The sequence below is a fragment of the Anarhichas minor genome, unplaced genomic scaffold, assembly GCF_050575085.1.
Source record: "Anarhichas minor isolate MPS153535 unplaced genomic scaffold, ASM5057508v1 ptg000035l, whole genome shotgun sequence".
Taxonomy (NCBI): domain Eukaryota; kingdom Metazoa; phylum Chordata; class Actinopteri; order Perciformes; family Anarhichadidae; genus Anarhichas; species Anarhichas minor.
Window position 1 is genome coordinate 1,456,174 of NW_027466481.1, and position 27,981 is coordinate 1,484,154.

Consider the following 27,981-nt stretch of genomic DNA (forward strand, 5'->3'; position numbering starts at 1 on the left):
CAAGGTGAGATGGGATTCATTCATATATGGCCAAACAACCACAAAGATAACGAAAAGTCAGAAAAACAAGTTCTTAAGCAAGGCACGTGAGCAGTAAGCTTTCTTCTTCAGGATGTGTTTCCTGTGTTTAGGTGCCCTGCGTGGAGAGTTTAAGGTCGTCTTTCCAAAGTTAATAGAGGTTCTGAGTGGATCCTGTGTGACCATGCACTGCTCCTTTGACGTGACAGCTCAACATGAATCAAACTTGAAAGCCACATGTGCAGTATGGAAAAATGATGGAGGGACTGTTGTGTTTGACAGCAGGAATCCACAAAAAGCTACAATAAATGATGACTAAATGAGACTTGAGAATAAAAGACTGCACCACAACCCTGAACCACTTGCAACCTGCTCACAGCGAAACATATTTCTTCAGAGAAGAATGCAACAATCCCCTGAAATATAGTTTCTGTCCATAAATCGATTCTTTCATTCAAAGGTTTGAAGTCTGTTTCCTTTCACTTCACTCGTTTCCTTTGGGGAACTGCTTTGGTCTTGTTTATGCGATTATTGCAATTTGCAAATAGTATACAAAATGGAGAGAAATTATTGTTTGTTTATATCAAAATTGACATTCCCACCAGCTGATCCTTCCAGACCGACCGATAATTAGATCCCCCCTTTCTCCATATGCATAATAAATAGGTGTGCCTCATGAGATGTTGACACACGTGAAAGAATCAAATTTTGTTAGGATTCAGTTGAGTTTCATTGTCTCAGAATCACATACAGGCTACTTCTGAACCTTCACATTGATAAAGATCAAAAAGAAATATAGACTCAGGAAAACATTTCTCCATCAGCAACCTTTGCAAATATTGTGTTGAATAGTGGCCTCATAAATAAACCTTGATCTTTGGGATGAAATGCTCTCAACATGTGAATTGTTTCATGTGTAATCTCCAGAGTTTCTGCCTCTCCTGACACACAAAGATGTCTGCAGCTCTGACTCTCCTTCTCGTTGGTTCTCTGCTGCAAGGTGAGCTGAAGTTCATTCATAATTGAATCATTGAGTATTAAAAATGATCAAAAACTATAACTACACAATGTTAGTCAAGTATTCACACCACAGTACAACAGTATCTGTAATACATGCTGCAGCAAATGAAGAACACAGTGAGCTATAAACTGTTCTGCTTCCTTTTTCTTAAAACTTTAATCTGATGGCTGAATAATTTATTTAATCTAAACATCGAGAAAAATAAACACTGTGGGAACAAAGCAGAATCTTTACAGTCATTATTTTGGATTATTCTAAGAATAAGGTATAGTGGTAAGATACAGGCAACCAAACAGTAAAACATCCTCATGACTGTAAAGTATTATTCACTTGTTCTTATTCAAGATGTGTTTCTTGTGTTTCAGGTGCCCTGTGTGGAAAGTTTAAGGTGTCTATGCCGCAGACTATAGAGGTTCTTAGAGGATCCTGTGTGACCATCCCCTGCTCCTTTGAGATAAAGGACCAATACAAATCAAACTTAGATAACACATGTAGAGTAATGTGGATGATTGATCAGAGGACTGTGTTTGACAGCAGTAATCCACAAACAAGTTCAATAAATGGAGAACTGAGAGGAGACTTGAGAAGTAAAGACTGCACCACAACCCTGAACAACATGCAACCTGATAACAGCAATAACTATTTCTTCAGGCTGGAATGTGACAATGGCCTGAAGTGGAAATTCGCTGATAAAATCTCTATTTCATTCACAGGTATTAAAGTCTGTTTACTTACATTTCACTCATTCATTTCTCTTGTAGAACTGCTCTGACCTTGTTTTGCATTCATTGCATTTGGCAAATAGTAAACAAAATGGAGAACTGATTGTTTAGTGACTGGTTCAAATGTACCTTCTCACCAGATGATCCTCCCAGACCGACTCTGACTCCGTCAGCACTGAAGGTGAAGGAGGGAACCTCAGTGAGGTTGACGTGCTCTGCTCCAGCTCCCTGTCTGTCTCATCCTCCAACTCTGACATGGACCCCCGACCTGGGTGAGAGTGTGGAGACACTGCAGGAGAATCAGGACAAAACTAAAGTCAAGACCTCTGTTGTGACCTTCACTGCCTCTAAAAACCATCATGGAAAGACAATCTCCTGTAGGGCCTCCTACAACAAACAAGATGGCAGCACTGAGTCAGCTGTTAGTACAAGTTTAACAGCTGATATCTCATGTGAGTTCATTTATCCTCATTCATTGTAATTATAGATATTTTAATTGAAATGATCTTGTCTCTTTTAGCTTTTTAGACTTTTGTTAAATCAGGGCTGAAATAATTAGTTTATTAATCCATTAATCATGTGACAGAATAATAATTGTCAACAATTTTGATCAGGGATTAATAGATTTAATGCGACTGATGGTAAAAATGTTTCCTGATCTCAAACTCAAGGATTTTCTTCTTTTGTCTCTTTTATATTACTATAAATTGAATGTCTTTAGTATTTGGACTGTTGGTCGAACGGAAGGTTATTTGAAGACGCCTCCTCAGCCGCTAAAAAATTGTGACAGGCATTTTTCACAGTTTTCCTACATTTTACTGAACCATTAATGATTGATCGTAATTTACAGATTAATTGATAATGAAAATAATAGTTAGTTGCAGCTCCAGGTTAAAGGTCAAAATTGTCACTTCGGGAAACAGCAACCTCCATTTAAATATGCTCCATGAAATTGTAGTAGGGGAGCTCGAAATTGAGGTTTCATGAAAGGCAGAAGTGTGCTCTCTCTCTCTCTCTCTCTCTCTCTCTCTCTCTCTCTCTCGTGACTTAATCTGCCTTTGTTTCAATACAATACCAGATTATATTACATCTATAAATTATACAAATGCTTTATTCTTCATTTTTCAGATTCACCCAAAGACACATCAGTGTCAGTCCGTCCCTCTGGTCCAGTACCAGAGGGCAGTATTGTGACTCTGACATGCAGCAGTACTGCTAACCCAGCAGTAAAGAGCTACACCTGGTACAGAGCTGATGGAGGTCAGGAGGCTTTAATGGGGACCGGAGCTGTTTTAAACATTAAAGCATCTAAAGACGACAGTCCGTTTTTCTGCAAGACAGAAAATAATATTGGAGCTGGACGATCCAACCTCAGTCAAATAGATGTTCAATGTAAGGATCACATTTTAAAGGTTTTATGTTACTTAAAGCCATATTTCAGGAAATTGATTGAAAACGATTCGACAGTTATGAAGTTATTAATCTATCCATCAAATGTTTTATTTAGGTATCCATAAAGCTCTCAATTTGATCTACTTATTTATTTGGCTTCCTGCCACTGACTCTGACCCATTCCCAGTCAATGCTGTGATCGCTTTCTAATTAACATAATATATATATATTTTTTTTTACTATTTGTTTTATATAAATTTGCCAAATTGAGTTAATGTTACCGGAGCCCCTCATCTGTATAGAAGAAAAAATGTGACAAAATGATATAAATACATAGGCAAATGAATAAATGTTACTAGTTAACTTACAGGTAAAACTAACCGAACCTAAATTACTTGAGACTAAACTCGTCTGTCTTCTCTAAATGCATTGCAGTTGCACCTCAGATCCTGTCCTCATCTGACTGCATCAAAGCTGCAGACCAGCTCAACTGTTCCTGCAGGACTGTGGGAAATCCTTCTCCCACTTTACTCTGGTATTTGGATGGGTCACCTGTCAATCACTCTGACAAGTTTGTAATAAGCAATGAGCCTCTAAATGACACAGGTCTGTGGAGCATCATCACTGTGAACGGACCACAGGAGAGGGATCTTTCCACCTTGCTCTGCCGCAGCTCCAACTCTCTGGGATCTGCTACTCAAAGATTTTGTGTCAACAGCCTTGAAGCTCAGACATCAAGTCAAGGTCTGTATTCTGTGCTGAAAACAAGTCTTAATGAAAAGTTGGAAACTATCAGGATTACTTGAAATTAACTTGATCTGGAACCCAGTGCCACATTCTCTATATCTGTTATATATAATACCTCTATTTAGTGCTTTTCATTTGTAGAATTTTAGACTGACTGCCTTGTAGTGGAGGGGGCATGACTCACTCTTGGTTTCAGCTTCTAGAATATTGATCCATCAAGTCTGTGATAGATTTGCACAACAGAAAAACAAACACATTTATTATAAATAACAGTCAAGCATTTACAACAACATCACAGTCTGTTTCAACCTACACTGATACTACTAAGACTAAATAATGATGAATCTAAAACAAAATAAATGCTAAAATAACAAAAATACTGGAAATTATTCACTTAAGCTATTTCTTGGATTTTATATTCATTAAATATACTCTTCTATAATACTTTTATAAACTACATTATACATGATGTAATACCTCAAAACAGAGCCATTATAATTAAGCTTTTGTGTTTAAAACAACACATCAGTCTTCACGTGCGTCCAAATGTACTTCATCAAAAATAGTATATTAATGCTTCTGCCTAACCTTCACAATATTCCGTTCTCTCTCAAACTGATTGTTCAGGTCGAGTTACGTCAACATTCTTCATCGTCACAGTTGGTGTTCTAACAGCAGCGCTGATATGTGCTCTACTGTTTGCTATCAGGTAGGTAACAGCTTGGGACACCATGAATGTTTCCGACTACCTCTGCGCATCAAGGTTATCGTTGTTAATTCAACTTTAGTATAAATAATGACTCTATATAGTCTCACCGCTCTGTGAGTGGACTAACTCCTGTCCGAAACCAGTGTTTCACTTTCAATTTATTATAAATTCACAAAATAATGAACACATTTTTGTTAAAAAGAACTTCAATTTAAAGTATGTAAAGTCACAGTGGCTAACAAGTGTTACAGTGACTGGTATTGTTCTTTGCCGATGCAAATCGTGTGTTTTAAGATGTTTTTGGACAGAGAATTTGGCCTCTTTACATCTATCAGGAGTCTCATGTTTCTTTGAAAATCTAAGTATTTATAGACAATGATCAGCTCTGTATTTCATCAGCGCTATATATTCACCTGATATGACCACCTGTGTAGCAAATCTTATAATTTAGGCTATTCCAGATGTGCCTATTAGAGTTTGTCTCACTGATCACACATCTTCATTCTGTCAACTAATACATAAGCAGGTTGACATCTAAACTTGTAATGAATATGTTCATGTAAGTTGAATGGAGCGTCCTGCTGTCCTATTTTCTAGGGCTCAGAGGACTGTCTGCCGTAACTCTACAAAGAGTCAGTGCACAGGTGACACCAGCTCAGCTGTGATGAGCCAAGGCCTTACAGGTGAAACAGGAAATAAGGTACGGACTGTTTCCTAATTTGGGACAAGAATAATCTAACAGAATATCTGTACCACTGACTGTTTTTTTTCAATTTATTTCAGGCAATTATCACAACAGAGGAGGATATCTATGTCAACGCCAACATGATGAGAAAGTCAAATATGCCAAATACTCATCTCGGACATCAACAGGTTGCATGTAAAAGCTCAGAGGAGAAGAATGAGGAGGGCAGTGATGTGGTTTACTCTAGTGTGATTTGGAGGAGTAAGAGCAAGATGAAGAAGGGAGAACGCTCTGGGGGCAGGAATCCGTCTACTGGCTCCTACCTGGAGGAGGAGAGGTGCATGGAGGGAGGCGTGTCCAGAAATCATGTGAGGAACGCACTGGAGATGGAGAGTCTATACGACAAGATCGTGACTGGAAAAGATGCAAAGAAGACAGTACTGAATATGCCCAGGTTAATTTTAGAGACCAAAATATGATGCAACAATAATATTTGCTGAAACTGTTTAATTTCTATGGATTTTTGCAGTCGCGTTTCTGGTAATGATTATATTGGTTCACATTATATTGTCAGTGTTTTGTCCCTACGTGTACATACATGAAGGGTTCACTTATGTAAAATAACACTGTAAACTAAGTAACACCTCTTACAAAATGGACAAATTAAAGAAACACAGAGTCTTCTTATTCAACAAAGCAGCAGAGTCAGAGACAGAGCGCAGTTAAGTCCTGCTCACACCGGAGGAGAAAACAATTCCTCGCTCTCCAATGACTTTGTATTGTGTGAAGGTGCCTCCTTGTCACCTTTTGTCTGCTTGCAAACAACAGAAAAATGCCTAAAAGTTGCTGAGTGATGGGATGCACTACCAACAGAGTACAGAACCCATAACTATGTTTTATAAGCTGAAAAACTGAGGATACAGGCAATAAAACATGAGGCATCAGCAGGAAAAAGGGAAAACTGGGATCCTGGCACTCAGTATGTCTAACATTGTTAGCATGCGCGACAAGCATTTTGTCCAAAAGTCAGTTTTAGGCTAACTATTTTTCTGTATGTAATGCTAAAAATGTTGAAAGAATGCAACTTCTATTTCAGTGGAATGTTGATTCATCAGAAAAAAGTTATGCAGTTTTATGTCTGCAAGTGCCTTAGCTAACTACAGTAGCTTGCTAACATATAGCTAACATTAGCTCGCTAACTTGTCCCATCCCATCATCATTTTAGTTATTAACTGCTAGACACATAGAGTGCAAAATCATCCTTTGACATGCTAAAGTGTAAAGTTTTTAGCTAACTACAGGCAGTTTGTTAGCGTTTCAGCCATGGTTGCATATTGTGGCGCCGATTGTTTTCAGAGAGTGACGCGTTGCGCCGTGTCTCTCTGTCATCCCCTACAGTCCTATTGTATCTTTCAGATTGTATGTGTTCATAAGATGTCCTCATGAATGTTCAGATATTATCGGAGTGTCTTGTAACACCACAAGACTTCTGAATTGTAATTTCTAAGAGATGTGAGGAATGTGTTGAGCGTTTTTTTACAGCAGCATAACTGCATACTTTGCATATTCTTTCTTTTTGATAATGATAGGTTGATCATGCAAGTGTATTATCATCTTTTTAATCCAGACTTCTTTGCCAGTTTAAAGAGTTTTCAGTCAAATTAAGCTGTAAGATTTAAAAGGTGGAAATTTTAATAAATGTGTAACTCTTAGTGGGAATACTGTCTAACTGTGATTTGCAGATTGTTTGTAATTAATACATCTTAGTTATTACTTTGTCCAAGTTGCTTTACATAATATACTGTATTTTAGGTACCCAAATACCAGGTACCCAATGGCTGTGGTCATGTTGCATGAGACCATTTAACTTTTCTTGATTTTAGCCGATTAAATATTAGCCCTAAATGTGAATTTCTGGGATGAAAATCACTGAAGGAATCCTTGCATTTCTTACACTGAGACAACAGTTTTGGCACTTTAGTGACCTCACCTGACACTCCTTTAAGGGGTTACTGCCACCAGAGCTCCTACTGCCACAGAGAGGAGCAGAAAACACCGTCAGCTGCAAGAGATTTTAGAATAAAGTTTTACATGATTAATGTGTTTAAAGTAACAAAAAGTAAGTAATCATTTCTGATAAATAAGTACATTTCATTGTCACACGCATGTGCAATTTAGTGACTTCCTCATTTTCAAGTCTTGCAGGTTGTTATAAAAAAGCAGCACAACCTTTAAGGAACTTGACTTCTCTACACATCTTTTATCCATCTGCTCAAAAGACCTGAAGAAAATGTAAGTCATCACAACGTCTTATATGACACATCAAATCATCAAAATTGCTTTTGAAAATAACGTAAAATTCAAAAAACTTTAGACTAATAAACAATTTTAAAAGTAGAAAGGAAGAAATTAATTATATTCAAAGGCGAAACCTTTAAGCCGACATTCGATTGAGATTTTGGACATTGTTACCATTGAACATATTAGTTTATAAAAGCTTTGTAAATACAAAGAAGATAAATGAATAAAGAGAGTTTAGCCTCCTGTCTTTCCATTTTATAATATTTTCATCTTCTACATCTGGATTAAAAAAGCATCATGTTCTGGCAATGACAGACGGAATGTTACCAAGTATGACAAACTAAAATATTTTTTTAGTAAGTAGAAATAACCCATCAGCAAAGTTGATGACGTTACAGAAAAATAGACCCTCTCCTGCTCAGAGTTACAACAAATGAACACGCTGCCATCTAGTGTTAGTTAATCGTTATTTCTTCCTTTATCTGCTTTGTTGGGTATAAATGCTCTCAACATGTGAATTGTTTCATGTGTAATCTCCAGAGTTTCTGCCTCTCCTGACACACAAAGATGTCTGTAGCTCTGACTCTCCTTCTCATTGGTTCTCTGCTGCAAGGTGAGTTGAAGTTCATTCATAATTGAATCATTGAGTATTAAAAATGATCAAAAACTATCACTACACAATGTTAGTCAAGTATTCAGTACAACAGTATCTGTAATACATGCTGCAGCAAATGAAGAACACAGTGAGCTACAAAAGTGTTCTGCTACCTTTTTTAAAACAGGATGGATGAATAATATAATGAATGTAACAATTGAGAAAAAATATGAAAATAAACATTGTGAAGACAAAGCAGAATCTTTACAGTCATCATTTTGGATTATTCTAAGAATAAGGTATAGTGGTAAGGTTTTAGCAAGTCAACCAAACAGTAAAAAATCCTCATGACTGTAAAGTATTATTCACTTGTTCTTATTCAAGATTTGTTTCAGGTGCCCTGTGTGGAAAGTTTAAGGTGTCAGTGCCGCAGACTATAGAGGTTCTTAGAGGATCCTGTGTGACCATCCCCTGCTCCTTTGAGATACAGGACCAATACAAATCAAACTTAGATAACACATGTAGAGCAATATGGACAATTGATCAGAAGACTGTGTTTGACAGCAGTAATCCACAAACAAGTACAAATAATGGAGAACTGAGAGGAGACTTGACAAGAAAAGACTTGTCTTTTAGCTTTTTGACTTAGTTTGAATCAGGGCTGAAATAATTAGTCGATTAATCCATTAATCATGTGACAGAATAATACAGTTCAACTATTTTAATAGGGATTAACAGTTTTAATGCGATTGATGGTAAAAATGTTTCCTGATCTCAAACTCAAGGATTTTCTTCTTTTGTCTCTTTTATATTATTATAAATTGAATGTCTTTAGTATTTGGAGTGTTGGTCGAACAGAAGGTTATTTGAAGACGCCTCCTCAGCCTCTAGAAAATTATGATGGGCATTTATTCACAGTTTTCCTACATTTTACTTAATCATTAATGGATTGATCGTACAAGTAATTTACAGATTAATTGATAATGAAAATAATAGTTAGTTGCAGCTCCAGGTTAATGGCCAAAAATTCTCACTTTGGGAAACACCAACATCCATTTAAATGTACTGTTGTTAACTCCATGAAATTCCAGTGGGAGAGCTTGAAATTGAGGTTTCATGAAAGGCAGAAGTGTGTGCTCTCTCTCTCTCTCTCTCTCTCTCTCTCTCTCTCTCTCTCTCTCAACATAATCGGCCTTTGTTTCAATACAATGTCAGATTATATTACATCTATAAATTATACAAATTAAATATTCATTTTTCAGATTCACCCCAAAGACACCACAGTGTCAGTCCGTCCCTCTGGTCCAGTACCAGAGGGCAGTATTGTGACTCTGACATGCAGCAGTACTGCTAACCCAGCAGTAAAGAGCTACACCTGGTACAGAGCTGATGGAGGTCAGGAGACTTTAATGGGGACCGGAGCTGTTTTAAACATTAAAGCATCTAAAGACGACAGTTGTTTTTTCTGCAAGGCAGACAATAATATTGGAGCTGGACGTTCCGGCATCATTCACATAGATGTTCAAGGTATGTATCATGTATATTGATCTACAAATTATATGATTATGATATTCATTAATGAAGAATATAACATTTTTCACTTCTTTTCACCACTCTGTTTCTATGTCAGAAATGACGTGTCTTTCTATTTACCAAACTCAAGTGAACTTTGGGGTTGCAAAACCTGATTAAAACCTTGAAGTATCCTGGCAGAAGTATTTACAGCTGCCCTGTGGCATAAATGGGGATGTGAGGCTAAAACACAGCCACTGAACCACTGTTGAATGAATGTAACACTTGAACAGGGATATGATGTGTAGAGTGTTGTGTTATTTCTTATGACAGGTTCAGATCAACATTGTGGACCGTACAGTGGAGTTCTTCTCTTGGCTGTTGCTGGTGTATCTCTCAGTGTGAACGTCTTGTACACAGTCTGCATGGCGTTCCTTTGGTATGTGATTTCACTGGATTGCACTTTTTGTAATGAAAGCTCTGTTGATGGACGAGCAGTGCTGCTTTTAGAAAACAAAATATGTATTTATTTACATATATGGATTTTTCTTTGTTGTCCTCAAAGGAAATCCAGAAAGAGAGTGAAGCCAAAAGAAGTGGACCAAACTTACATGTCATTGGATCCCAGAGACAGATCTCCAGAGTATGATGTCATTGCCCAAACTTCAAGATGACTCTGAAAACATCCACTGATCTTCATAATCATCCAATAACGTTACTGAAGGATTTCTGTATTTCATTTATTGAGACAAACGTGTGATTAGTGATATGAGAGCTATTAAATCAATATCCTACGGGGGGTTGGGCTTCAAACAATGTCATTTAAATACTTTCTTAAATGTTTGAGGTTTTGTTGATCAAGAGTAGTACATGTTTTATAAAGAACAGAAAATACATTTTGACTGAGGAGATATACATCTCCTTCTAAGGATTGTCTTCATAGGAAATAAAGAAAGAACGTGAAGCCAAATGAAGAGAACACGGTTTACATAGCATTGGATCAAACAGACCAGTCTCAGTAGTGTAGAGTCATTACAAAATGACGCTGACATCGTCCACTAAGTGCCCTGATGATTATTCGGCGACTACACAGTAATATTTCTTGGAATGTATTACACTTCGACAGGTACTCCAACATAGCATATATTTACGTTTTAGTGTAATCACAGTACACAATAACACAGTAACATGAGCAGATACACAAAGCAATGCAACATAGCACTGCAATAACTACTAGAGATACTAGCTCTGTGGGGCTATACTGTTAAATTATCACTGAAACTGGATCACAGAGGTATTCAGTTTACTTTGTGGTCACTTTTGAGTTGGTGGTGTTTTTGTTTTTGGTGTAGTTTTTGGGGGTGTTTTTTATTGTGCTGTATTATATTTCCAGGTGTATTTTGTCTCTTAAAGGTACAGTACATAGCGACCATGTATGTCATCAACACAGCAAACGACTGAACTGAGTGAGCTCTTCTCTCACATTCTGAGGTTCATGTAGAGCTGTTGAGTTTGACTGTTTCACATCATAACATGTTGTGTCACTGTTTCCCTCTCATACATGAGAATAATTAACAGTCCTGTATTATCTTTAACTTTATATTACTGATGTTCTCTTGGATACAGCTTTACTTTTTTTACATGCTTTCATTAAGTGTTGCATGAAATCACATGAGACCAAAGTGTTGAATTGAATTTGACTGAGGATGAATTTGCTATCACCATATTTTTTTAAAGCAATGTAATAACTTACATAGCTGCAAGATCTCTCTACTGTTTTATGATTATGTTAATTATCATGGGAAAGTTAATTGAGTATTATGTCATCGCCTTCTCCATCCAGATGTACTGGTAGATTATACTATCCAGTCTAATTGGTGTAATTTCATTATATAGTTTGAAGATGTTATTATTTGTTAATATCTGTGCAAATTGCTTTGACAATAAAGGCTCATTATAGGTTTTTGTTGTGTCTTAATCATTTGCAGAAATTCCCTTTACCAGGTTGGTAATGCAAAGATTTTGTTTCATTTCAGGCAAAAAGACTCAATATTTGGATAAAAAAAGAATATATATGTGGGTAAAGTAAAAGCTCGGTTTAGAACAAATGTGGGACAGTCTAAAATCATTTCTGATAAATAAGTACATTTCATTGTCACACATGCGCCCTTTAGTGACTTCCTCATTTTCAAGTCTTGCTGTTTGAAAAAGCAGCACAACTTTTAAGGAACTTCACTTCTCTACACATCTTCCATCTATCTGCACGAAAGACCTGAAGACAATGTAAGTCATCATATCTTTTTATGACACATATAAATCATCAAAACTGATTTCAAGTAAAATACTAAATACTAAAAACGTAAACATTGAGTAAATATACTTTAGAACAATGAATCATTTCAAAAGTAAAAATGAAAATAAATTTGTCTAAGGGGGCAAAACTTTGAAACTTTTAATCCGTCATTTGGTTGTGGTTTTGGACATTGTTACTGTTGAAAATATTTGCCGAAAACAATAACTCTGTTAGTATTTAAAGAAATAAATAAAATAAACTGTTTGTTTGTCGGTTTTGCGTTCAGCAATTACCTTCCTGTTTTTCCATTTCATCATCATTTCTTCTTACAAGTTTTACAAGTTATAAATAGCAGCATGTTGTTGCATGATGAACTGAATATTAAAGCATAACAAACAAGTATGTGTTTTTCTCTCACACTCAGTAGAAACACTAAACCAGTATTACTCCTTTGTTGAATATCTCCATCAGCAGCTTTCATAAAAGCCTGGCAAATTTGTAAAAAAATAATTTAAAATGAGTAATGTTTAATTTAATTGTTCAATTGTGTGATTGTGTTGACACACCTAACATAATTTAATTCAGTTGAGTTTCATTGTCTCAGAATCACACAGTCTTCACATTGATAAAGATCTAAAACAAATACAGGCTCAGCAAAACATTTCACCTTCAGCAACCTCTGCAAATATTGCATTCAATAGTTGCCTCATTAATAAACCTTCCTTTAAAAATCTTAAATAATCTTTAAATCGTTAATTAGGGATGAAATGCTGTAAACATGTGAATTGTTTCATGTGTAATCTCCAGAGTTTCTGCCTCTCCTGACACACAAAGATGTCTGCAGCTCTGACTCTCCTTCTCGTTGGTTCTCTGCTGCAAGATGAGTTGAAGTTCATTCATAATTGGATCAATGAGTACAAAAACTATCAAAAACTATCACTACACAATGTTAGTCAAGTATTCACACCACAGTACAACAGTATCTGTAATACATGCTGCAGCAAATGAAGAACACAGTGAGCTACAAAACTGTTCTGCTGCCTTTTCCTTAAAACTTTAATCTGATGGCTGAATCATTTATTTAATCTAAACATCGAGAAAAATAAACACTGTGGGGACAAAGCAGAATCTTTACAGTCATCATTTTGGATTATTCTAAGAATAATGTATAGTGGTAAGATACAGGCAACCAAACAGTAAAGAATCCTCATGACTGTAAAGTATTATTCACTTGTTCTTATTCAAGATGTGTTTCTTGTGTTTCAGGTGCCCTGTGTGGAGAGTTTAAGGCGTCTATGCCGCAGACTATAGAGGTTCTTAGAGGATCCTGTGTGACCATCCCCTGCTCCTTTGAGATAGAGGACCAATACAAATCACACTTAGATAACACATGTAGAGCAATATGGATGATTGATAAGAAGACTGTGTTTAACAGCAGTAATCCACTAACAAGTTCAACAAATGGAGAACTGAGAGGAGACTTGACAAGAAAAGACTGCACCACAACCCTGAACAACATGCAACCTGCTAACAGCAATAATTATTTCTTCAGGCTGGAATGTGACAATGACCTGAAGTGGAATTTTGCTGATCAAATCTCTATTTCATTCACAGGTATTAAAGTCTGTCTACTTACATTTCACTCATTCATTTCTCTTGTAGAACTGCTCTGACCTTGTTTTGCATTCATTGCATTTGGCAAATAGTAAACAAAATGGAGAACTGATTGTTTAGTGACTGGTTCAAATGTACCTTCTCACCAGATGTTCCTCCCAGACCGACTCTGACTCCGTCAGCACTGAAGGTGAAGGAGGGAACCTCAGTGAGGTTGACGTGCTCTGCTCCAGCTCCCTGTCTGTCTCATCCTCCAACTGTGACATGGACCCCCGACCTGGGTGAGAGTGTGGAGACACTGCAGGAGAATCAGGACAAAACTAAAGTCAAGACCTCTGTTGTGACCTTCACTGCCTCTCAAAACCATCATGGAAAGACAATCTCCTGTACGGCCTCCTACAACCAACAAGATGGCAGCACTGAGTCAGCTGTTACAAGTTTAACAGCTGATATCTCATGTGAGTTCATTGATCCTCATTCGTTGTAATTATAGATATTTTTATTGAAATGATCTTGTCTCTTAGCTTTTTAGACTTTTGTTAAATTAGGGCTGAAATAATTAGTTTATTAATCCATTAATCATGTGACAGAATGATAATTGTCAAAAATTTTGATCAGGGATTAATAGATTTAATGCGACTGATGGTAAAAATGTTTCCTGATCTCAAACTCAAGGATTTTCTTCTTTTGTCTCTTTTATATTACTATAAATTGAATGTCTTTAGTATTTGGACTGTTGGTCGAACGGAAAGTTATTTGAAGACGCCTCCTCAGCCCCTAAAAAATTGTGACAGGCATTTTTCACAGTTTTCCTACATTTTACTGAACCATTAATGATTGATCGTAATTTACAGATTAATTGATAATGAAAATAATAGTTAGTTGCAGCTCCAGGTTAAAGGTCAAAATTGTCACTTCGGGAAACAGCAACATCCATTTAAATAGATTCACCCAAAGACACATCAGTGTCAGTCCGTCCCTCTGGTCCAGTACCAGAGGGCAGTAATGTGACTCTGACATGCAGCAGTACTGCTAACCCAGCAGTAAAGAGCTACACCTGGTACAGAGCTGATGGAGGTCAGGAGGCTTTTATGGGGACCGGAGCTGTTTTAAACATTAAAGCATCTAAAGACGACAGTCCGTTTTTCTGCAAGACAGAAAATATTATTGGAGCTGGACGATCCAACCTCAGTCAAATAGATGTTCAATGTAAGGATCACATTTTAAAGGTTTTATGTTACTTAAAGCCATTGTTGGAGCTATTTATTTGATATTGTATTTTGTTATTTCATTTATAAGTAGTATTGTTTAATTATTGTAGATGTTTTGTATATTAAGATTATTTTTCTCTTTAATAGCAATTTGTTTAGTTATATTGTTTTTTGGGTAATTACTGTGGGCACCTGTTGCTATATATATGAGTAGAAGGATAGGACCAGCATGCACCGGGGTGGGCGTATAGTTTTTACCAGCATATCACATCACAGGAGAGACAGCACGACAGGAGTTTTGTTAGTTCGTTTGTTTGTTCGTTTGTTTGCTTTATTCAATAAACACAAAAATCGGAATCCTGCATGGACAATCCACTCTCTTCTGGCTGCGTAAAAATACCGACCACGGTGCATCAGTGGCGTTTGAGTATTGTTTGTTTAAGTTGGATGAAGTCGACAAATGGCCACTACATAAAGTAAAAACTACGCCCTTGGACTCAAAGGACCGATCCCTCATCGTTGGACATTGGATCGTTTTGGATTTCGTATGGATGATCAAAGAGGATTGTTTCATTCATCACTCTTGGATTCAACGTCAGCGGGACAACTGCTTTGGAGCGGATCAACAAAGCGCTGAAACATCTCAGAAGAAACGGGTACGTGATACGACTGCCGTATAGGAAGACGGTGAAACGAGTGGAGTTTAAAAGTCCGTATTCACAGTGATGTACATGCTTCTGGATGTTTAAACCTGACTGCGTTGAATCGCTACAAATGAACATTGCGCAACACCCGCGCACCACTATCGGCGGCTTTCATTCATTAAAAAACCCGACTTCAGTGTGTGTGTGGTGAATTGGACCTGATCGGCCTGTTAGCACCTTTGCTGTTTTTTGCTGCACTTTACCTGCATTCACGTCCGACGGATTTGATTGATGTGCGACAAGCAGTTTGGAAGAAGTGTTCAAAATGTCTGACGTTCAGTCGAAGGATGTTGAAACGCCTTCAGCAAGAAGAGACATTAAAATGACTTCTAAAGGCTTGGAGTTCTACACGGAAATGTACCAGCAAAAAAGGACTGCAAAATGCAAACAAGCCAAAAAGTGTTTGAGAAACATAAGTGCATTAATGACTTCCAATGAAAATGTAAATTCAGTGAATGCTGAGCTTTCTACGTTCATCAAGTGTTACCAAGATGCAAATGACATGCATACATCTTTTGTGAGCTTACCTTTACCTCAAGATGAAGTTACAAGGCAAAATCAGTACTTCAAAGAAAAAATGACAATGTTCTGTGACTTCACTGAAAAGGTAAACAGCTGGCTGTCTGAAATGGGTCACCCATATGTGCAGCCAAATAAAGACTCTCTCGACAACCAAAGTGTTGCAGATGAAATAAACCCTGAAGATAGTGCTTCTAATGTGTCAAGTGTAAAGAGGACATCTGTAAAGACACATTCCCAGCTATCACGGATTTCATCAACATCATCTGCACGCATTAGAGCTGAGGCCGACAAGGCAGCACTGACGGAGCGTGTTGCTGCTCTAAAAAGGAAACATTTAATAGAAGCTCAAGAGGAAATGTTGGAGAGAGAAAAGGAAAAGTTGAAGAAAGAAACTGATAAGTTGAAGAGAGAAAAGGAACAATTGGAACTTGAAACGGAATTGGCAGCTACAAATGCAAAGCTTCATGTCTTGGAAATCAATTCATCCCAGCGTGGCTCAAAATGTTCGGACAGAATGAACTCTTATTTTGAAAGGAACAAATCCAAAGAAGCAAGACAATTGAATCCCCATGCCTACACCTTTGTTCCTGTTAAAGTGGATGCTATTTCTGTGTCTGATCCCATAACACAACCACAAGTTGTTAGGCCTAAACAAAGGTCAAACACACAAATTGATGAGATGCTATTAAAGACTGATGCTCCAGTTCAAGCAACACAAACTGTGAATGAAAATCAAGCAGGACTTGTGCAATCTCAACCCCATCAAAATGACATCGCTGCTCTGCTGGTCCAGCAAAATCTGTGCTCTGTCCTTCCTGTAAGAAATATTCCTGTGTTTGATGGAGACCCTCTTCAGTACAGGTCTTTCATCAGAGCTTTTGAAAATGGAGTGGAGGAGAAGACAACTAATTGGAGTGACTGTTTACACTTTCTCGAACAATACACCAGGGGGCAACCAAGAGACTTGGTGTGCAGTTGTCAACATCTACCTTCAGATCAGGGATACCACCGAGCCAAAAATCTTCTAGCAGAGCACTTTGGAAACGAATACAAAATTGCATCTGCGTATATGGAAAAGATTCTCAGCTGGACGCCTGTTAAAAGTGAAGATATTAAAGCATTGCAATCTTTTTCCCTGTTTCTTCGAGGATGCTCAAATCTAACAGAGCAAATGATGCATATGAAGGAACTGGACCTACCATCTAATATGAGGAGCATCATCTTGAAACTTCCTTATAAATTAAGGGAACGGTGGAGAAATGTTGCTTGTGATCTGCAAGAGCGAAGTGGCCAGAGAGCACTGTTTAAGGATCTTGTTGCTTTCATTGAAAAACAAGTCAGAATTGCCTCAGATCCACTTTTTGGCAACATTCAGGACTCTCAACCTACCAACTTGAAGGTCCCCAACGTTAGTCACTTGAAGCAAAGGAAAAAAGGAAGCAGCTTTGCCACCAACGTTACTGCAGTAAAAGAAGGAGTCATCACTCAGTACACAGGAAACAAGACTAAGTCTTCCTCTAACAACTGTCTGTTTTGTACACAAAGTTGTCACTCATTGGATAAATGCTCACAGTTTAAAGTGAAAGGACATCGTGATAAAATAAACTTTATCAAGGAACAGGGTATTTGTTTTGGTTGCCTGAAAGTAGGCCACACAAGCAAAGACTGCAGGAGTCGTTTGGATTGCAATGTGTGTCACCAAAAGCACCCAGGAGTCCTTCACATAGAGTGGCAAGATAAAAGAACAACCTTTCAACAAGCCCAACAGTCTGTGAGCCCTCCAAGTGTCTCAACCACCATGACTCAGACCTGCGGCCATATTGGGGCTGGTTATGAAGATAATTCCATCTTTTCTATTGTCGCTGTCAAAATCAAGAGCCAGAGGGGTAACAAAACGGTGCAGACATATGCCTTCTTGGATCCAGGGAGTTCCGGCACATTCTGTACAGAGAACTTGGCAAGAAAACTGAACTTGAAGGGTAAAAAGACCAGTATTCTGCTGAGAACAATGAGTCAAAAGAAGATTGTAAATGCACATATTCTGTCAGGTCTTGAAGTGTCTGGTATGAGCACAAATGATTTCATTGAGTTACCTGATGTTCTAACTCAAAAGAGCATGCCTGTTTCTATACTCAACGTTCCACGAGAGGAGGATCTTGATCAATGGTCTTATCTCAAGGATGTTAAGCTCCACGACATTGACGCAAGTGTTGAGCTACTAATTGGAACTGATGCTCCAAAAGTGATGGAGCCTTGGGAGCTGATAAACAGCCAGGATGAAGGACCTTATGCGGTCAGAACCAGAGTTGGTTGGGTCATTAATGGTCCACTTCGCGGCGGAAGCAGTAGGAGTAAGAGTGGCTGCCCTGCTGTAACAGCCAACCGAATATCTGTGGAACATCTGCAAGGAATGCTGGTTAAACAGTATAACCATGACTTTAATGAGAGATCAGAGGAGCAGATTGAAATGTCCAGAGAAGACATCAAGTTCATGAATGTTATGAGCAACACAACAGTATTAACTGGAGACCATTACTGTATTGACTTACCTTTCAGACAGGAACATTCTGTCTTGCCTAACAATCGCTGTGTTGCAGAACAGCGCCTCCGAAGCCTGAAAAGAAAATTTGTCAAGAATGTTCCATTTAAGGAGGAATACACCGCATTCCTAAACAACATGATAACTCGAGGATATGCCGAGATGGTACCTGCTGATCAACTCGAACAAAGTGATGGAGAGGTGTGGTATATCCCTCATCATGGAGTCTATCATCCCAGAAAAGGCAAACTGAGAGTTGTTTTTGATTGTGGAGCAACTTTTAAAGGGACATCACTGAACTGCCAGCTCTTGCAGGGACCTGATCTTACTAACACTCTTATTGGAGTCCTCGTCCGATTTAGGCAAGAGCCCGTTGCAGTAATGGCCGACATCCAAGCCATGTTTCATCAAGTTCATGTCTCAGAAAAGCACATCAACTTTCTCCGCTTCCTCTGGTGGTCTGATGGTGACACTGCACAGTCTCCACTGGAGTATCGGATGAAAGTACATCTGTTCGGAGCTGTATCCTCACCAAGTTGTGCAAATTATGCTTTGAGGAGAACTGCAGATGATAATGTCCAACATTTCCCTCCAGAAGTGACAAATACAGTCAGACATAATTTTTATGTGGATGACTGCCTGAAATCCATGGCGTCAGAGGAGGAGGCACTGCAAATGATCAAAGATTTGAATGCTCTCTGTCATAAAGGAGGATTCAATCTTTCAAGATGGATCAGCAACAGCCGCACAGTGCTGCTGTCAATCGCTGAGGACAAAAGACCAAAAGAAATGGTGGAACTGGATTTGGATACAGACCAACTTCCAATGGAGCGAGCACTAGGACTAGAGTGGTGCATTGAAACTGACAAGTTCAAGTTCAGGACATCATTACAAGAACAGCCAAACACCAGAAGAGGCATTTTGTCAGTGGTCAGCTCACTTTATGACCCTTTGGGATTTCTAGCCCCATTCAGTATGCCAGCCAAGCTGTTACTGCAGGAGCTTTGTAGGAGAAACCTGGGGTGGGATGATGCTATTCCCCAGTCTTTCTCTGAACAATGGTCTAATTGGCTTGAGGACCTGAAAAGGATGTCTGAGTTCAAAGTGGACCGCTGTATTAAACCCAGAGACTTTGGAGAACCTGCTACAGCACAACTTCACCATTTTTCGGATGCCAGTCAAGTTGGCTATGGAACTGTGTCTTATGTGAGATTGGAAACTGATGATAAAGTACATGTTGCATTTCTCTTGGGAAAGGCCAGAGTTGCTCCACTAAAGCAGACCACAATTCCTCGACTGGAACTTACAGCCGCAGTTCTTGCTGTTCGTGTGGATAAAATGCTTCGGAAAGAGTTGCAACTCAAGCTGGAGAAGTCGGTCTTCTGGACGGACAGCACAACAGTCCTTAAGTATATCTCTAGTGAAACCAGACGATTCCACACTTTTGTGGCAAACAGAACCTCTTTCATCAGAGAAGCAGCAGATGTGGATCAGTGGAGATATGTGGGTTCCAAGGAGAATCCAGCAGATGAAGCATCAAGAGGAATGAGAGCTGAGGATTTCCTGAAAAGCAGGAGATGGATAAATGGACCTGAGTTTCTCTATCATTCAAAGAAGGAGTGGCCTAAACTGGATGTGAAGCTTGATGTGATTTCTGCAGATGACCCAGAGGTCAAAAGGGACTTAATGGTAAATGCTATCATCAAGGATTTGGAAAATGCCACCAACCACCTGATCTACTATTTTTCATCTTGGACTAGACTAAAAACATCTGTCGCTTGGTTTCTGAAGGTCAAGGAACTTCTCCTGTTATTGGGACAGAAGAGAAAGGAGTTTTGTGCTTCTGCAGGCATCAGGAAAGATAATCTGAAGAATCAGGAGCATGAAGTGGAAAGAAAAGTTCAAAGCTTTAAAGCCACACTCAAAGGACAAAGCCTAACACCTGAAGATCTTGCTAAGGCAGAGCAGTCAATCATTCAATATGTACAACGACACAAGTTCAAAGCTGAAATTGCCTCACTGAAAGGATGCTTTAAAAACGTCCCCAAAGAAAGTCCGCTGTACAAACTGGACCCAGTAATGGATGATGAAATCCTCAGAGTTGGTGGTCGGCTAAGTAAAGCAGCACTGCCAGCAGAATTCAAACATCCAGTCATTTTGTCCAAAGACCTGCATGTATCCACGCTGATTTTGCGCCATATCCATCATCAGCTGGGACATGCTGGAAGAAATCACATGCTGTCAAGGTCACGGCAAAAGTACTGGATCATTAATGCAAACTCTGCTGCCAGGAAAGTCATATCTGATTGTGTTGTTTGTAGACGCAACAGAGGAAAGCTTGGTGAACAGAAGATGGCAGACTTGCCGGAGGAGAGAGTGCTGCCTGATAAAGCTCCTTTTACAAATGTTGGAGTTGACTATTTTGGACCCATCAATGTTAAAAGAGGTAGAAGTCTTCTGAAGAGATATGGAGTGCTTTTCACCTGTCTTACCAGTCGTGCTGTGCACTTGGAAGTGGCATATACACTGGACACAGACTCCTGTATAAATGCAGTACGAAGGTTCATCTGTAGACGAGGTGCAGTCTTCACTATCAGGTCTGATAATGGCACAAACTTTGTTGGAGCCAACCGAGAGCTGAAGGAAAGTCTGGCTGTTTTGAATCATGGCAAAATTCAAAGGGCTTTGGTCCAGGATGGCATAAAATGGAACTTTAACACACCAGCAGCTTCCCATCAAGGCGGCATCTGGGAGCGCCTGATTCGTTCCGTGAAAGGTGTTCTCACCTCAGTGCTTCAACAGCAAATTCTGGACGATGAAGGACTCCAGACTATTTTCTGTGAGGTTGAAGCAATTCTAAATGACAGACCCATCACAAAAGTCTCAGATGACCCAGATGACCTCGAAGCTCTCACACCAAACCACATTCTAATGTTAAAGGGCAAACCAATCATGCCACCAGGACTATTCGATCAAAGTGATCTATACAGCAGGAAAAGGTGGAAGCAAATACAGTACATGGCTGAACTCTTTTGGAAGAGATGGATCTCTGAGTACCTACCTATGTTGCAAGAGAGACAAAAATGGACAAGGCCAAGAAGAAGCCTCACTGCTGGAGACATTGTCCTTGTTGCGGACACCACAGCTCCAAGAGGATCTTGGATAATGGGGAAAGTTTTGGATGCAAGACCAGATACAAAGGGGCTGGTGCGGTCTGTGCGACTTCAAACCAGGACCAACATTCTGGAGAGGCCGGTGACGAAGCTCTGTCTGCTATTGGAAGCAGCAGACTAAACATCATGGACTGATGTTTTCTCCACCTCTATCTTTCTCTACCTCTATTTTCTCTCTCTCTAATCTTTCTCTTCTTGTTTGTTGTAGGTGTCAAGAAGAAGATTAACTTTAGGTCATGTTTATTGTAGGAATAGCTCGTTTGAGAATAATAATTGTGATATTATGCACAATTAGGGGCCGGAATGTTGGAGCTATTTATTTGATATTGTATTTTGTTATTTCATTTATAAGTAGTATTGTTTAATTATTGTAGATGTTTTGTATATTAAGATTATTTTTCTCTTTAATAGCAATTTGTTTAGTTATATTGTTTTTTGGGTAATTACTGTGGGCACCTGTTGCTATATATATGAGTAGAAGGATAGGACCAGCATGCACCGGGGTGGGCGTATAGTTTTTACCAGCATATCACATCACAGGAGAGACAGCACGACAGGAGTTTTGTTAGTTTGTTTGTTTGTTCGTTTGTTTGCTTTATTCAATAAACACAAAAATCGGAATCCTGCATGGACAATCCACTCTCTTCTGGCTGCGTAAAAATACCGACCACGGTGCATCAGTGGCGTTTGAGTATTGTTTGTTTAAGTTGGATGAAGTCGACAAATGGCCACTACAGCCATATTTCAGGAAATTGATTGAAAACGATTCGACAGTTATGAAGTTATTAATCTATCCATCAAATGTTTTATCCATAAAGCTCTCAATTTGATCTACTTATTTATTTGGCTTCCTGCCACTGACTCTGACCCATTCCCAGTCAATGCTGTGATCGCTTTCTAATTAATATAATATATATATATATATTTTTTACTATTTGTTTTATATAAATTTGCCAAATTGAGTTAATGTTACCGGAGCCCCTCATCGGTATAGAAGACAAAATGTGGCAAAATGATATAAATACATAGGCAAATGAACAAATGTTACTAGTTAACTTACAGGTAAAACTAACCGAACCTAAATTACTTGAGACTAAACTTGTCTGTCTTCTCTAAATGCATTGCAGTTGCACCTCAGATCCTGTCCTCATCTGACTGCATCAAAGCTGCAGACCAGCTCAACTGTTCCTGCAGGACTGTGGGAAATCCTTCTCCCACTTTACTCTGGTATTTGGATGGGTCACCTGTCAATCACTCTGACAAGTTTGTTATAAGCAATGAGCCTCTAAATGACACAGGTCTGTGGAGCATCATCACTGTGAACGGACCACAGGAGAGGGATCTTTCCACCTTGCTCTGCCGCAGCTCCAACTCTCTGGGATCTGCTACTCAAAGATTTTGTGTCAACAGCCTTGAAGCTCAGACATCAAGTCAAGGTCTGTATTCTGTGCTGAAAACAAGTCTTAATGAAAAGTTGGAAACTATCAGGATTACTTGAAATTAACTTGATCTGGAACCCAGTGCCACATTCTCTATATCTGTTATATATAATACCTCTATTTAGTGTTTTTGATTTGTAGAATTTTAGACTGACTGCCTTGTAGTGGAGGGGGCATGACTCACTCTTGGTTTCAGCTTCTAGAATATTGATCCATCAAGTCTGTGATAGATTTGCACAACAGAAAAACAAACACATTTATTATAAATAACAGTCAAGCATTTACAACATCACAGTCTGTTTCAACCTACACTGATACTACTAAGACTAAATAATGATGAATCTAAAACAAAATAAATGCTAAAATAACAAAAATACTGGAAATTATTCACTTAAGCTATTTCTTGGATTTTATATTCATTAAATATACTCTTCTATAATACTTTTATAAACTACATTATACATGATGTAATACCTCAAAACAGAGCCATTATAATTAAGCTTTTGTGTTTAAAACAACACATCAGTCTTCACGTGCGTCCAAATGTACTTCATCAAAAATAGTATATTAATGCTTCTGACTAACCTTCACAATATTCCGTTCTCTCTCAAACTGATTGTTCAGGTCGAGTTACGTCAACATTCTTCATCGTCACAGTTGGTGTTCTAACAGCAGCGCTGATATGTGCTCTACTGTTTGCTATCAGGTAGGTAACAGCTTGGGACACCATGAATGTTTCCGACTACCTCTGCGCATCAAGGTTATCGTTGTTAATTCAACTTTAGTATAAATAATGACTCTATATAGTCTCACCGCTCTGTGAGTGGACTAACTCCTGTCCGAAACCAGTGTTTCACTTTCAATTTATTATAAATTCACAAAATAATGAACACATTTTTGTTAAAAAGAACTTCAATTTAAAGTATGTAAAGTCACAGTGGCTAACAAGCTTACTAACAAGTGTTACAGTGACTGGTATTGTTCTTTGCCGATGCAAATCGTGTGTTTTAAGATGTTTTTGGACAGAGAATTTGGCCTCTCTACATCTATCAGGAGTCTCATGTTTCTTTGAAAATCGAAGTATTTATAGATAATGATCAGCTCTGTATTTCATCAGCGCTATATATTCACCTGTGTAGCAAATCTTATAATTTAGGCTATTCCAGATGTGCCTATTAGAGTTTGTCTCACTGATCACACATCTTCATTCTGTCAACTAATACATAAGCAGGTTGACATCTAAACTTGTAATGAATATGTTCATGTAAGTTGAATGGAGCGTCCTGCTGTCCTATTTTCTAGGGCTCAGAGGACTGTCTGCCGTAACTCTACAAAGAGTCAGTGCACAGGTGACACCAGCTCAGCTGTGATGAGCCAAGGCCTTACAGGTGAAACAGGAAATAAGGTACGGACTGTTTCCTAATTTGGGACAAGAATAATCTAATAGAATATCTGTACCACTGACTGTTTTTTTTCAATTTATTTCAGGCAATTATCACAACAGAGGAGGATATCTATGTCAACACCAACATGATGAGAAAGTCAAATATGCCAAATACTCATCTAGGACATCAACAGGTTGCATGTAAAAGCTCAGAGGAGAAGAATGAGGAGGGCAGTGATGTGGTTTACTCTAGCGTGATTTGGAGGAGTAAGAGCAAGATGAAGAAGGGAGAACGCTCTGGGGGCAGGAATCCGTCTGCTGGCTCCTACCTGGAGGAGGAGAGGTGCATGGAGGGAGGCGTGTCCAGAAATCATGTGAGGAACGCACTGGAGATGGAGAGTCTATACGACAAGATCGTGACTGGAAAAGATGCAAAGAAGACAGTACTGAATATGCCCAGGTTAATTTTAGAGACCAAAATATGATGCAACAATAATATTTGCTGAAACTGTTTAATTTCTATGGATTTTTGCAGTCGCGTTTCTGGTAATGATTATATTGGTTCACATTATATTGTCAGTGTTTTGTCCCTACGTGTACATACATGAAGGGCTCACTTATGTAAAATAACACTGCAAACTAAGTAACACCTCTTACAAAATGGACAAATTAAAGAAACACAGAGTCTTCTTATTCAACAAAGCAGCAGAGTCAGAGACAGAGTGCAGTTAAGTCCTGCTCACACCGGAGGAGAAAACAATTCCTCGCTCTCCAATGACTTTGTATTGTGTGAAGGTGCCGCCTTGTCACCTTTTGTCTGCTAGCAAACAACAGAAAAATGCCTAAAAGTTGCTGAGTGATGGGATGCACTACCAACAGAGTACAGAACCCATAACTATGTTTTATATGCTGAAAAACTGAGGATACAGGCAATAAAACATGAGGCATCAGCAGGAAAAAGGGAAAACTGGGATCCTGGCACTCAGTATGTCTAACATTGTTAGCATGCGCGACAAGAATTTTGTCCAAAAGTCAGTTTTAGGCTAACTATTTTTCTGTATGTAATGCTAAAAATGTTGAAAGAATGCAACTTCTATTTCAGTGGAATGTTGATTCATCAGAAAAAAGTTATGCAGTTTTATGTCTGCAAGTGCCTTAGCTAACTACAGTAGCTTGCTAACATATAGCTAACATTAGCTCGCTAACTTGTCCCATCCCATCATCATTTTAGTTATTAACTGCTAGACACATAGAGTGCAAAATCATCCTTTGACATGCTAAAGTGTAAAGTTTTTAGCTAACTACAGGCAGTTTGTTAGCGTTTCAGCCATGGTTGCATATTGTGGCGCCGATTGTTTTCAGAGAGTGACGCGTTGCGCCGTGTCTCTTTGTCATCCCCTACAGTCCTATTGTATCTTTCAGATTGTATGTCTTCATAAGATGTCCTCATGAATGTTCAGACATTATCGGAGTGTCTTGTAACACCACAAGACTTCTGAATTGTAATTTCTAAGAGATGTGAGGAATGTGTTGAGCGGTTTTTTTACAGCAGCATAACTGCATAATTTGCATATTCTTTCTTTTTGATAATGATAGGTTGATCATGCAAGTGTATTATCATCTTTTTAATCCAGACTTCTTTGCCAGTTTAAAGAGTTTTCAGTCAAATTAAGCTGTAAGATTTAAAAGGTGGAAATTTGAATAAATGTGTAACTCTTAGTGGGAATAATGTCTAACTGTGATTTGCAGATTGTTTGTAATTAATACATCTTAGTTATTACTTTGTCCAAGTTGCTTTACATAATATACTGTATTTTAGGTACCCAAATACCAGGTACCCAATGGCTGTGGTCATGTTGCATGAGACCATTTAACTTTTCTTGATTTTAGCCGATTAAATATTAGCCCTAAATGTGAATTTCTGGGATGAAAATCACTGAAGGAATCCTTGCATTTCTTACACTGAGACAACAGTTTTGGCACTTTAGTGACCTCACCTGACACTCCTTTAAGGGGTTACTGCCACCAGAGCTCCTACTGCCACAGAGAGGAGCAGAAAACACCGTCAGCTGCAAGAGATTTTAGAATAAAGTTTTACATGATTAATGTGTTTAAAGTAACAAAAAGTAAGTAATCATTTCTGATAAATAAGTACATTTCATTGTCACACGCATGTGCAATTTAGTGACTTCCTCATTTTCAAGTCTTGCAGGTTGTTATAAAAAAGCAGCACAACCTTTAAGGAACTTGACTTCTCTACACATCTTTTATCCATCTGCTCAAAAGACCTGAAGAAAATGTAAGTCATCACAACGTCTTATATGACACATCAAATCATCAAAATTGCTTTTGAAAATAACGTAAAATTCAAAAAACTTTAGACTAATAAACAATTTAAAAAGTAGAAAGGAAGAAATTAATTATATTCAAAGGCGAAACCTTTAAGCCGACATTCGATTGAGATTTTGGACATTGTTACCATTGAACATATTAGTTTATAAAAGCTTTGTAAATACAAAGAAGATAAATTAATAAAGAGAGTTTAGCCTCCTGTCTTTCCATTTTATAATATTTTCATCTTCTACATCTGGATTAAAAAAGCATCATGTTCTGGCAATGACAGACGGAATGTTACCAAGTATGACAAACTAAAATATTTTTTTAGTAAGTAGAAATAACCCATCAGCAAAGTTGATGACGTTACAGAAAAATAGACCCTCTCCTGCTCAGAGTTACAACAAATGAACACGCTGCCATCTAGTGTTAGTTAATCGTTATTTCTTCCTTTATCTGCTTTGTTGGGTAATAACCTCACATTAGGTGGGGGAAATGAGGGACAGGGAGCTGGAGCAAATACAACCAGGTCTCTACTGCACACTTTCAGGATCCACTTCAGGCCTACCTGGACTGGCTAGGGAAGATCTATGCTGAGTGGGATCAGACTGACCCACTGAAGAATGCAGATACCCCGAATTCTGTGCTGAAAGGGCCCCTTCAGGCGGCTTGAGAGGTGAGGACCGGATGCCGAGCAGCTCCAGACAAAGATGGTAGAGTTGCCTCAGTCGTCTCCAGATATAATCATTTGAGAGAAATCACCAGAAAATGACTGCACAAGTGAAGTTTATATTCTTGTGTAAACATAGATAATGGTGTTAAATAAAACCAGTTCTGAGGGTTTTTTTTCAAGCTTATCTGTTGAACAAGGACTGTACGTGTTTCAAATGAAATAAATTACTTATTAAAGTGACACAACGTTTTGTCATTGATCAAAATGTTCAAAAGGGGTAAAAAAAAAACATCAATTCCTGGTCAGTGGAGATCTTAGCTGTTATTAGGAGTTCAAGGGGTTTTGTGCTGATTTAATATTATTTTTCTTCAGAAATGTTTGTGCAAATTCCCG

At 38.4% G+C, this 27,981-nt stretch overlaps 1 protein-coding gene across 1 annotated transcript; it reads left to right on the forward strand.

The window, feature by feature from the left end:
* Window positions 1-972: 972 nt before the first annotated feature.
* LOC142965648 (B-cell receptor CD22-like) lies at window positions 973-27,588 on the forward strand. Its single transcript, XM_076106689.1, has 12 exons — window positions 973-1,018; window positions 1,405-1,752; window positions 1,902-2,213; window positions 2,890-3,153; window positions 3,600-3,604; window positions 9,453-9,717; window positions 14,555-14,818; window positions 22,886-23,194; window positions 23,822-23,903; window positions 24,500-24,602; window positions 24,686-25,024; window positions 27,466-27,588. Exons 1-12 carry the CDS (start codon window positions 973-975, stop codon window positions 27,586-27,588), a joined length of 2,460 nt encoding a protein of 819 aa, XP_075962804.1.
* Window positions 27,589-27,981: the final 393 nt, after the last annotated feature.

Coding starts and splice junctions, on each gene's coding strand:
- LOC142965648 (XM_076106689.1), top strand. CDS start 973: ATGTCTGCAGCTCTGACTCTCCTTCTCGTTGGTTCTCTGCTGCAAG. Junction 9,718..14,554: donor CATTCACATAGATGTTCAAG/GTATGTATCATG, acceptor CCATTTAAATAG/ATTCACCCAAAGACACATCA. Junction 24,603..24,685: donor CAGGTGAAACAGGAAATAAG/GTACGGACTGTT, acceptor AATTTATTTCAG/GCAATTATCACAACAGAGGA.